Consider the following 13146-nt stretch of genomic DNA (forward strand, 5'->3'; position numbering starts at 1 on the left):
TTAATTCTGTTCATTGCAGGTTTATTTTAGGACAGTGGAACTTATAGAAGAGCCCATAAAAGGGTCTCCTGGTTTGAGTTTCTATTTCAAAATTAATGGATTTCCCATATTTCTAAAAGGCTCAAACTGGATCCCAGCAGATTCATTCCAGGACCGAGTAACCTCTGAGTTGTAAGTTATTGATCTTTCTTTTCTCGTTCCTCTTTTAATTAGCAGTCCCGCAAAGCTTGAGGTTTACTCATTTTTACTTTCTTTAGTCTCTGGGCAAGGAACTAAGAGGTAGTATAGAATTCTAGATGATGGACACTTTAGAATGGACAGGATTTTAAAAATCATATATTCCATTCTCCTGGGTTACAAGTAGTCTTACAGCTAAACTATTTGAGACTGTTGAAACCATTCGACTTTTAGAAAACGATTATGTTTACTCTGGCGAAATAAGAAAATGCCTAATTTATATTTTGAATAGTCCCTGAAAAAAATATTAAATTCAACTATTTTCAGCTTTTCAAATGATACCTTAAATGTTTTTGAGCATGGTTTTGAAAGACAAGAACACATATTTACCTTTCTTTTTTTTTTTTTGAGACGGAGTCTCTCTCTGTTGCCCAGGCTGGAGTGCAGTGGCGCAATCTCAGCTCACTGCAACCTCTGCCTCCCAGGCTCAAGCAATTCTCCTGCCTCAGCCTCCGAAGTAGCTGGGATTACAGGCGCAGGCCACTACCGCCCAGCTAATTTTTGTATTTTTAGTAGAGACGGGGTTTCACTATGTGGGCCAGGCTGGTCTTGAACTCCTGACCTCAAATGATCCACCCGCCTTGGCCTCCAAAAGTGCTGGGATTACAGGCATAAGCCACGGGGCCCAGCCCCATATTTACCTTTCTATGCTAAGGTATTTGCATATTCTTTTACTTTTATCTTAACAAAAGAACTGAACAAAATCTTGTGTGTTGTGGAGGTGCTGTTGTGGGAGGGTGGGGAGGAAACTGGGAGCTGTTGGTCAGAGGATACAATGTAGCAGATATGCAAGAGAACAAGTCCAGAGATCTGATGTGCACTAGGAATATAGATTAAAAAAAATTGTGCTGTTTATAGGATTCATGCTAAATGAGTAGATTTTAGCTACTTTTGCAAAGAGTGGATAACTATGTAGGACAGCAGTCCCAAACCTTTTTAGCGCCAATAGCCAGTTTCATAGAAGATAGTTTTTCTACAGATTGGAGGTGGGGGATGTGGGGGCTAGTTTTGGAATGAAACTGTTCTACCTCAGATCATCAGGAATTAGGTTCTCATAAGGAGCATGCAACCTGTATTCTTCGCATGCACAGTTCACAATAGGGTTCCTGCTCCTATGAGAATAATGCTGCCGCTGATCTGACAGGAGGTCAGGTAGCAATGCTTGCTCACCTGCTGCTTACTTCCTGCTGTGCCGCCTGATCCATGGTCCAGTCCGTGGCCTGGGGGTTGGGACTCCTGTTGTAGGATGGTAAATATGTTAGTTGGTTTCACTATAGTAACCTTTTAACTGTCTGCATATATGTCCCATAACATCATGTCATATACCTTAAATATACACAATACAATTTATTTAAAAACAAAATATAATCTTAAACGTTCTAGATCTAGGAAAAAAAAATAAAAATGTTTTTCTGAGACTGAAGGAATAGAACTCTGGAAGAAAATAATATTTCCTAATTGGATCTGTAAACTTACATCTTTGTGATGCTGAAAATAAACTTTATGAAATGAAAATAAACACATTTAAACTTATTTATTATCTAAAAATAACATTTTAGCATATTTACAAATGTATAAATGTGCATTGTAGTATATTATTTGATGTTTAGAATGTAAATGTCATCAGTAACTAAACCCTGATTTTTTCCAAAAGTTGTAGTAATTTCCTTTTAATTTAAAATGTGTATATTATTTTAGATTTCATAAGAAAATGAAATTCTTCTCCAGACACAGCCATGGGATAATTGGCTCTATCTTTTCCTTTTCAAATGCTCCTTTCCCCTCCCAGCTGGGGCTGGGTTGGCTGTGGTCCTTCAGCCCAGCTGGGCCAACTGGTGAGCTTGCCGTGGTGCCTGTACTGAGCCCACAGTGCTCTGGGTCTGCCCAGCCTGTTATTTGGCTTGAGCAGTGTTCTGGGGATGGAGGGAAGGCACATGCTCTCAAGCTGCCTGTAAGTTTCTAGATTTTCCTGAGGGTAATGTGAATAGGAATTGGAAAAAGTAGAAAGGAAATTTACTAGAGAAAGAAATACTGGGCTGGAGGAATTGTATAAAAGGAGATAGGGGTGCTAGGCACTAATACTCAAGTATTGATTTTGTTTTATAGTTTGGAGGGTTTGTATAAAATTAGTGCATACTTTCCAAGGCTTACAACTGTATTTTTTATAGGAATAAATATAAAACATAAATTTAATTTTAAAAAGAGTATAATAATGTTACTGAAAATTTAATAGGTAAAGATATCACCCATACTTTTTCTGTTTATTTATTTTATGTGGTTATAGTTAATGTGTATATAATTTTATCTTACTTTCTTTAATTTACATTATAACCAAACCATCATGATTTTAGAGTATGTTTTTCTAACAGAGATTAGAAATGTGTTTATCTGTCACAATCTGTTTTTTTTTTCCAAATTATGATTTGTTTATAAAATGTCTTCTACAGGTTACGGCTCCTTTTACAGTCTGTTGTGGATGCTAACATGAATACTCTTCGGGTTTGGGGAGGAGGAATTTATGAGCAGGATGAATTCTATGAACTCTGTGACGAACTAGGAATAATGGTGAGAAGTTGATAGCATTTTATATATTGATAAGTTACTATATCCTCAGTTTGACTGCCAATGTTCTGAATGATGCAGTTGCCCCAGTCTCAGAGCTAGGAATGATATTCCATTTGGGGCTATAGGAATAAATGGCATCTTGTAAACCCAGAGACATAGGTGATAGCAACTACCATAATTATTTATTTTTAAATGATAGATATCCTGTAAATTATTTATATCCCGGTATACATATACCTCCTTTTAAAATAATTTTCTTCGTGATATTTAGGTGTGCATATAAAAGAAAACAAAATATTTAAAACACTTAAAGGAGATCTGACAAAACCTAAAGAGAAGAAAAATAATAAAATTAAGTAAAGAAAAGGTGTGTTTCATATTGTTTTTCTAAATTTTTTCTAATTTTTTATTTTTAATATGTTAAAAATTAAAAATGTTGCCCAGGCTGGAGTGCAGTGGTGCAATCTCAGCTCACTGCACCCTCCTCCACCCCAGGTTCAAGCGATTCTCCTGCCTCAACCTCCAGAGCAGCTGGGATTACAGGCACGTGCTAAATTTTGTATTTTTAGTAAATTAGCATCCAGCTAATTTTTGTATTTTTAGTAGAGATGGGGTTTCACCGTGTTGGCCAGGCTGGCCTTGAACTCCTGACCTCACGTGATCCACCTGCCTCGGCCTCCCAAAGTGGTGAGATTACAGGTGTGAGCCACTGTACCTGGCCCTAATATTGTTATTAAGTACTTTTAATGTGTTTTGCAATTGTGAGGATAAAGCAAAGAAAATATATTCTGTTAGTTCTATTATTACTGTTCTAAAATATAAAGAGTGCCACCAAAGACTAGGAATTATTCTAATAATGATAATGCTGATGGTCACTGTGACGATGACAATATTCTATAATATTCTCTGAGTGCCAGGCATTGTTCTAAGTGCTCTATGTATTTTATCTTCATGCCCGTTCAATGAGGTAGTTACTATTCTCTATCCCCATTTACAGATAAGGAAACTGACAGATGAAGAGGTTAAATATTTTACCCAAACTCTAACAGCTCATTTATGGTGGAATCAAATTCCGACTCAGACAGGCTGCTTTGGGGCTATGATCTTTTTTTTTTTTTTTTTTGAGATGGAGTCTAGCTCTGTTGCCTAAGCTGGAATGCATTGGTGCGATCTTGGTTCACTGCAGTCTTCACCTCCTGGGTTCAAGTGATTCTCCTGCCTCAGCCTCCCAAGTAGCTGGGATTACAGATGCGTGTCACCACGCCCGGCTAATTTTTATACTTCTTTTTTTTTTTTTTTTTTGAGACGGAGTCTTGCTCTGTCGCCCAGGCTGGACTGCAGTGGTGCAATCTCGGCTCACTGCAAGCTCCGTCTCCCAGGTTCACGCCATTCTCCTGCCTCAGCCTCCCGAGTAGCTGGGACTACAGGTGCTCACCACCTCGCCCGGCTAATTTTTTGTACTTTTAGTAGAGACGGGGTTTCACCATGTTAGCCAGGATGGTCTCGATCTCCTGACCTCGTGATCCGCCCACCTCGGCCTCCCAAAGTTCCGAGATTACAGGCATGAGCCACCATGCCCGGCCTAATTTTTGTATTTCTAGTAGAGACCGGGTTTCACCATTTGGCCAGGCTGGTTTCCAACTCTTGACCTCAGGTGATCCGCCCCGCCCCCCTCAGCCTTCCAAAGTGCTGGGATTACAGGTGTGAGTCACTGCTCCCAGCAGGGGCTGTGTTCTTAACCATTGCATCACACAGCCTCCTTAGGAAGGGACTTACATGGTTTCGTTACTAAAATGTGCATGTAGTAATCCTTTTGTCTATGAAAAGCTAATTCCTTTATAAATGAAGTATGATTCTTAACAGTCTGGTGCATCTCTTAATACCAAATGCCTGGTGAAAATTGGAATGAATTAGGAGTGACAAGAGGTTGGAGGGAAGCCTCATTCTGTGTCCCCTCCACATATTTTTTCTTTTTCAAATTCTTCCATCTTCCCTCTCTTCTATACCTGCCTGGGATTTTCTCTTCTCAGGTTTCTGTACACTTCTGTGCAGTTCTGGGAAGTCCTAATGTCTTTGATACCTTTCTTGGGTGCCATTATGCATAATGGTGCCCCAATGATCACACTCATCAGGCTAACTGGATTTTTCATTTGTGTGAAAGATAATGCCCAGAGCTCAGAATAAAGACTTACTTCTGTGTAATAAAACTTATGGAAGTGTTGCATTCCCTTTTATTTGATTTGCTAGGTATGGCAGGATTTTATGTTTGCCTGTGCCCTTTATCCAACTGATCAAGGCTTCCTGGATTCAGTGAGAGCAGAAGTTGCCTACCAGGTATGTTATTACCCTTCCAAGAAGAAATAAAACACATAATATGTTTCAGTATTGCCTTTTGTTAAATCTTGCTTCATTTTGGTTTTTGTTCTCTACTAAATCCCATGAAAAATTACACAGCCAGGTAATTGACATCCTAGGTGATTCTACCCAGTGTCATGGCTTTACCATCATCTATTGGCTGATGACTCCCAGATTTATCCCCAGTCCTGATTTCTCCACTGAATTCCTCTTTCTTATATCCACCTGCCTACCTGGTGCCTCTGCTTGGAGGTTTAACAGGCATCTGAAATGTAACATGTACAAACTAAACTTATATTGCACCCCCTCCCCAATCTTGCTTCTTCTGAAGTTTTTTCCATCTCAGCAAACAGCAACACCACTGTTTGAATTGCTCAGGAGAAAATTTTAAATTTATTATTGATTCCTTGATTTATTTTGGATTCCACATACTGACATTTATATTTATATTCACAGATATATAAATGCAAGGAAGTGATTATATGCTTTCTCTGTCTACTGAAAAGATCTAGAAATAATGCCCAGCGTTGTAGTTGAGTATTCTTACACTGAAGTAATCTTTCCTGTTAAGAGAAAAGCTTCTTAGAGAAATGACTGACTCCAGGTCTGGCACAGGAAATATATTAAATGATCCTGGATATCTTCTTTTTACAAATGGCAATGGTGTTAATATAATATTATCAACTGATAATTTTAGCCACAGATCTGAAGTTTATGAGCTGTGTGCTGAATATACTTATTTTTCCAGCAAGGTCTGTTTAGGGGATGATCATGCTTTGAAACACAGATTGCATTATATTTCCTCTCCCCTAAATATTAAGTGCATGGCATGGGTTTCCATGTAGAATCAGAGTGGAATGCTTGTCAATACAAGAAAATTCTAAATCATGATGTACTCCCAAAATACAGTTTAGGAACCAACTCGTGAGTGTATCATATGCTAGTAAAATACTACTGAAACATCGGACTGATTCATTAGCATCCATTAGAAATGATCACTGCACCAGGAGATCACGCCTACCTTGTAAAGAGTTTGCAAGACTGTGGAGACATATTGAGTTTTTATAGTGCTCTGCAACACGTTAAAGAAGAAAACAAATCCATTTTCTCGGTAACCTCAGGTAAAGCTACAATGTGGATAATTATCGACTCCGATTTCAATTTCTCATGTCCAACTGTCTGCCAGATTTTTTGAAATGTTGATATATAAAGAACAAATATTTTGATATTTCTTCTTGAATGGTGAGTCTGCCACCTTAGGGAGGTCACTTTACCTCTTCAGCCTCAATTTCTGTATCTATAACTCTAGTATGATGTCACTCCTCATGAAACTGTTTCAAAGATTAAATAGGATAATACATGTAAGGCATGCAGTTCAAAAGAAATAACAAATAATACCAGCTGTCCCACTAACTCAGCATGTCTTCAAAGTACATCTATTATCTTTTACCCAATGCACTCTTTCAAGATTTTTCTTTTTAGCAGGAAATACGAAAGTCATTGATACTTTCTTCTTTCTCACCTCCCACATCCATCTGGTTTTAAGTTGAGACAATTTTTTGATACCAGTGTTACTAGTATTTGTATTTACTTTCTCACCCCCGTACTTACTACTCTAATTCAAATCCTATTTTTCCCTCTCCTCAGTCATTGCATTTGTTTTCTGATTGGACTCCCTAGCATTGTTCTCTTTCAATGTGTGCATACTCAACAGAGCTGCCAAAGTCATCTTCCACTGACACATTTTAAGTCATACCACATTCCTGCTCAGAACCCTGATCCTGGAATATCTCAACATGCAGATAACAAGGAAGCTATCGAAGTTATGTCAAAAGGATTTTGAGAGACTCTGAGCAACCAAAAGGGGACAATTTGAGATTCAATAAGGATAAGGATGTCAATGAATTGAATCCATCAAGTGTGTTAAAATCTAGAGTTCATATTATAGTGTCTGCAGATGTATATTTTGTGAAAAACCATTCCTTGCAGAAATGCAAGGAAGCGATTTCTATTGCACTATAATACTCTAGATAGTGGTCACTTTTGGAAGGAGGAAGGGGCTGTGATTTGGAAGAGGCACATGGATGGCTTCTGGCGTGGCTGCACTGGGTGGTGGCTACAAGGGTGTTTGCCTTATAATAATTAACCGTGTCATAATTTGTTTTCTGTAACTGTGCTTCATTTTAAAATAAAAGGTTTAAAAAGTACAATCGAACTCCTTCCCTAGCCAACAGCTCCCCTGAGGTGGCTTCTTGACCTCTGGATAAGGTATAAGATCCTCTTATGCGGGACTCCGGCCAGCTGGTACCTGCACCTGTTCAGGCACCATCTCCATCTTGCTGTCTATGTGCTGGAACATCTTCCCCATCCACTGCCCTTATGGGCCACCTCCTTTGTTCTCTTTTGGCCCCTCTTACCTTAAGCGTGGGAAAAACCTTTTGCCTTTTGAGACGCACATCACACTTTGAATTACTTGTTCAAGGATTTGACACCTCTGCAAGATTGTCATCCCCCTGAGGCCTAGGACTCATTCCCCTCTGCGTCCCCACTCTGTGGATTATTCACAAAGTGGATAGATGAATGGATGAATGAATAACGTTAAACATATTAATTATAGTTACACAGGTTGCAAGCATTTCAGTTTTATTTTTAGTTTTCTTTCATATAAATAATTAAAATATAACATCTATGTATCTTCAGTTCTTTGATGCATTATTAAAGATAAGGAGAGCAATTTCATGCAGAGTTTGTTAAAATTTTAAAGTAGAGCTTACCATAAAACTCTAAGTCAGCTTGAGGGTTGTGTGTAACACGGTGCCACTGAAGCTTTTTCTCCCTTCAGGATTTATATTTGTATTTTCATCAGTGGCATAAATATGTCAGTCACAGTTGGTAGCAGCTGTCCCTTTCTTGGGCATGTACAAAGACAAAAAAAGAAAATAGTGTTTATGTGGCTGGCTGAGAAAAACACAAGACTTAATTTTTAAAAAAATGAAATATATCTCTTTAATATGCCTTCAGTGCATCTCTATTTCATCTACGTGAGTTTCTGAGCTTCTTGAATGGAGAACACATTGAGAGCATCAGTTGGGGGCCATCAGTGTAATCATGCATCACAGCGAAAGTGAACCTATAAATATCAATGAGGTAACATTGCCAAAACATGTTCCAAAAGAATTTTTCTTGACCATTGACTCACTCTGCCATTCTCAGACGAATTTAATTGCTCTCTACTGGGGCACATGTCCTAGTGTGTTAGAAGAAGCGACATGTCTGAGTCTGTCCAGTGCAAACATAACACAGGTGGATCCTTTTGCCTTTATGTAGGGCCAGCCCAGATGAGCTCAGTTTATGCAGGCCTCATGTGGCACGGTTTTCAGGTAGATTCTCTAATTTTCCCTTTTATATTTAGATATATTCAGTAACTCAATGTTAGTTGATTTCTCAGGACATGACATTGATAGTTATTTCAGGAGACATCACCCTGATTGCCCTAATCTGTTTTCCTTTAGAGTATTCCATATTTGTCTTTAACTGCCAGCATACCTCTAGTACTCGCTTGCTTTGTAAAACCTCGTTTCCCTTCTGGTTTTCTGATCTCAGTGAGGACTGCATAGGAACCTCCGTCCTTCTTTCAGTGGTAGTGTTTGCTTTGCCTCCTTTGTTTCTTCACACGGAACTCCAATTTGTCCAATTTGCTCTTAAGAACCAATCCCCAAAATATAATGTCTCCTGCCTTTTGTACTTCCTGAAAGTTTTCTTTGTGGCAATCCACAGAGTGAAGAGTTTATTTATTCCCTTTTTCTTTCTCTTTCTAAAAAAGGGATTATATTATCTTCAGTTTTTATATAGCAGAGAAGAGAAACCCTATGTATCAGTGTTTATAAAATCTAGTTAAAAAGAATCTCGGAGATTTCTTAAAATATATTCCTGCAGCTAACATGACTAGCCATTTTCAAATTAGGTTTTTGGCACATAGAATTTATGTGCAGAAATGCAAGGGCTCTAATTTTATGAGTAATTATAGCTCTGAGTTTTTTATGTTAACTCTTTGAAAATCATTTTATGTTTTCTTAATTTTCAGATCAAGAGACTGAAATCTCATCCTTCTATCATCATATGGAGTGGCAATAATGAAAATGAGGAGGCGCTGATGATGAATTGGTATCATATCAGTTTCACTGACCGGCCAATCTACATCAAGGACTATGTGACACTCTATGTGAAAAACATCAGAGAGCTCGTATTGGCAGTAAGTAATGATTTTTAATGCAGTAGAATTTAAGAATGTATCTTTAGGGTCGGGCGTGGTGGCTCATGCCTGTAATCCCAGTACTTTGGGAGGCCGAGGCAGGCGGATCACGAGGTCAGGAGATCGAGACCATGGTGAAACCCCATCTCTACTAAAAATACAAAAAAAATAGCTGGGTGCGGTGGCGGGCGCCGGTAGTCCCAGCTGCTTGGGAGGCTGAGGCAGGAGAATGGCGTGAATCCGGAAGGCAGAGCTTGCAGTGAGCCGAGATTGGGCCACTGCGCTCCAGCCTGGGCGACAGAGCGAGACTCCGTCTCAAAAAAAAAAAAAAAAAAAAATGTATCTTTAAAATGGATAAGTTTGAATACTGATATAGTATGTTTTATGCCCCTTTTTAGGGCTGTCTTCAACAGTATCGTTTGAATACAGAATATCCCATTGTAGTGCAGCAGCAGATGAAAGGATTCATGGGCTGTGGACTTCTGGGAGGATTAACTTCTCTGTGCAGCTCTCCACACATACACCAATGCAGTGCTTGCAATGCTAGGTTGTCACATACTCCTTGGAGTCCATCCGTGGATCCCAAAAAGTTTAGAATCGCTAGATTAGATGATTATTGATATGCCACTTCTAAAATTCTGTAATCGTATATGTTAAAGTAGAATTTGGTATATATCACATATGAATATCCTGGTATGTGATTTAAGGGACAAAGAGAGATGAGAGAGCTGGTCTCCAACCCCACTGTATGGCCCTTGCTCTATAGTGGTTCTCTTTGCACCACTATTTGTCTAATTGGCATATTATACAGACATATGTTAATATAAATTGGCCTTTTTGTGAGAAAAAGCAGCATTTTTTTCAGTAATGCCTTCAAAAGTTTTAACTTTTGAAAAACTTTAACACGTGATTTAGTAATCTGGTTGTCTTTACACTTTTGTGTCTGTAAATAGATGTTTTAAATATCTGGGTATATCCAGAAGCAATTTGAAAAGGCATCTATTTTTTAAAATAGTATGTGATATTAGCACTTAAACATGCCCAGTTTATGGCACTATTCCATTTATAGAAGAAACTTCATTGAGAATTCATGAAAAACATAGGTTCAAATTTATAGTTTACTTGATATACTAAGTCATGTGTCATGAAGAATTTTTCTATTCAGAAAATGTGATGACACAAATTTTAAATAATATTTACAGAACACTTATTTATAATCTTTTTATTCACAATATTGGTATTATGTTTTTCATGTTTGATGGATTTATAGTTTCTGAGGATTTTCATTTTATAGCATAGCGGTTAAGTACGCGGGCTTTGAAATCCTGGCTGGGCCACTTCCTGTCTATGTAATCTTGGGCAAGTTACTTAATCTTCCTTTTCCTATCTATAAAATTAGGTTAAAAATAGGAGCTAACTGTTAAGAGTTGTTATGTGGACTAAGTGAGATAATGGATGGAAGGCACATGACTCAGTCTGACACATAGTAACTTTTTTTTTTTTAAGTTAAAATATTTCTTTGGGAGAGGGGACACTACATTTCTGCTTAATGAAAAGAAATATTTTTACAGTCCAGAGCTCTTTTATTTTTTAAACACCTGTTATGCCATGCATTCATAGGGAACAGGTTCTGGAAGCTCAGGCTCTGTTCCATTGGTTCTCACAGTGCACTTCTCTGGGTGGAGCCAGCTGTGCTTCCATTGAACTCAGGCTCCTTTCTCTTTGGCTTCCTTCTTTTTCTTTTCCTTTCTTTCCTTCTTGAGTTTTGGGGAGCTATCTTGGCTCCTAGAGTGCTTAATATGCTCAGCACATTAATTCTCTTGGCAACAATTTTGCACTTGTTTGTTTACAACAGTGCCAACAGCCTGCTAGTTAACACAGTAGACTCCTCTGGTTTTCCCATGTTAATGTGTGTGGGGCATTCCCTTTTGAACCAGATGCATTCCCCTGATGTCTACATCACCTTTCTTGTAGATTCACATGTATATGGCCAAAGGAACAACTCCATATTTTCTAAAAGACCTAGAGAATATCAGGTGCCTCTCCTCTTTCCCTTTGTGTGTCATCGTTGTGGTGAATTACTGGAAGATGGTGGTTCACGGTACCTTTTTCTTTTGTTTTTGAGACGGAGTCTCGTCTGTCACCAGGCTGGAGTGCAGTGGCATGGTCTTGGCTCACTGCAAGCTCCGCCTCCCAGGTTCAAGCAATTCTCCGGCCTCAGCCTCCTGAGTAGCTGGGATTACAGGCATGTGCCTCCACGCCCAGCTAATTTTTGTATTTTTCATAGAGATGGGGTTTCACCACGTTGGCCAGGATGGTCTTGATCTCCTGACCTCCTGCTCCACCCACCTCGGCCTCCCAAAATGCTGAGATTACAGATGTGAGCCACCACGCCTGGCCCACAGTAACCTTTTAATTAAAACTAGCCATCATTATCATCATCCTTGTTGGTTTTGTTCAACAAGGTAGGTCTTCAGATACTTACACATTTTGATCATTAATTTTAACATTACATTCTTAAGCTTTAAAAAATTAGCTTATTTGTGCCATTTCTTTTTCACCTCTGAAATGGAGATATGCCTTTCTCTTTAGGGACTTATTTATCTTAAAACGAGCTATGGGCAATAACTGATGTTTGTAAATTTTTTCAAAGATGAACAGTATTAAAAGCTGCATAATCACTACTGCTTTTAATTTCCATCAAAGTATTAGGCATCATAAAAAGGGAAAGTACCATAAATTGATTCATCTACAAATTGGCTGTAATGATTGGTTTACTGCTACACATGCTTTCTTTTTATGGCCATTCTCTTGGATCACCTTATGGTATTTCCTGGTCCAACTAAGGGTTTAAGGTCATGGCTTAGAAAGATGTCATCTGTGAGATTTGCAACAAATAACCACACCTCAAGAATAAAGGATTTATAAGTGGAAGGAAATTATAATGCATCATCAAAGTCAGATATTTTTAGGTGGAGAGTTGTTTGTAATTTTACTGCATGGCTCAGCTTGCCAAATTTCTCAAGAATCTCAAGGAATGAAGGGAAATCTCTCAAGCTTGATCAGTGAAGGCCAGTTGACTGGCCTTCTTCTTCAATGTTCTTCAAAGCCATTGTAGCAAAAATATTTTTAAACATTTAATATCACCTATAATTTCATCATACTTTTTAATATTTTTAACTTCACCCAACATCTACTGAGTACCTATTACCAAGAGCAAAGCCTCATTCCCGATGCTGTGGGGGACACTCTTATCTTTGTGGAGCTTACGGTCTGCTGTCAAAGGGAAACATGGAAAAAATTATCAGACTTTGGGCAGTTAAAAAAAGTGCTATAAAAAACGTAGCTTCAAAATGCTGGGAACTATGTGGCAGAGCCATTAATTTTAACTGAAAGAATCTGAAAAGGCTTTCAAGTAAAAGGTTACGTTCAAGCCAAACCTTACAGGTGGAGAATTTTGAGGCAAAGCATTGTCTAGTAGTACTTTAGGTCATGAGAACAATGTAAATAAAGGTAAAAAGATGTGAAAGTAGGTGGTATGTATAATGAGCAGCAAGCAGTGCCTGGTGCCTAAGAGCAAGGGACTCCTGGATTACTGTGGGAGAATGGAAGGTAGTAAAGACTGGAAGCAGATCATAGAGGGACTTTAAATCATATTATGGAGTTGAGCTTATTCAGTAGACGGTGGGAAGCTGGTGGACATTTTGGGGGAGAGGAGGAACTTTATCTGGTCCATG

At 38.5% G+C, this 13146-nt stretch overlaps 1 protein-coding gene across 4 annotated transcripts in view; it reads left to right on the forward strand.

Annotated features, from left to right (window-relative positions):
- Positions 1-13146, forward strand: part of MANBA (mannosidase beta) — a 114915-nt gene that overhangs the window by 71285 nt on the left and 30484 nt on the right. For all 4 annotated transcript variants that reach the window (XM_032177020.2, XM_058432597.1, XM_032177102.2 and 1 more), the window contains 4 exons: positions 20-171; positions 2685-2802; positions 5050-5136; positions 9242-9409. In XM_032177020.2, the coding sequence (XP_032032911.1) occupies positions 20-171; positions 2685-2802; positions 5050-5136; positions 9242-9409 (525 nt within the window). The remainder of the gene's footprint in view (positions 1-19; positions 172-2684; positions 2803-5049; positions 5137-9241; positions 9410-13146) is intronic.

This window comes from Hylobates moloch, unplaced genomic scaffold, assembly GCF_009828535.3.
Source record: "Hylobates moloch isolate HMO894 unplaced genomic scaffold, HMol_V3 SCAFFOLD_2, whole genome shotgun sequence".
Taxonomy (NCBI): domain Eukaryota; kingdom Metazoa; phylum Chordata; class Mammalia; order Primates; family Hylobatidae; genus Hylobates; species Hylobates moloch.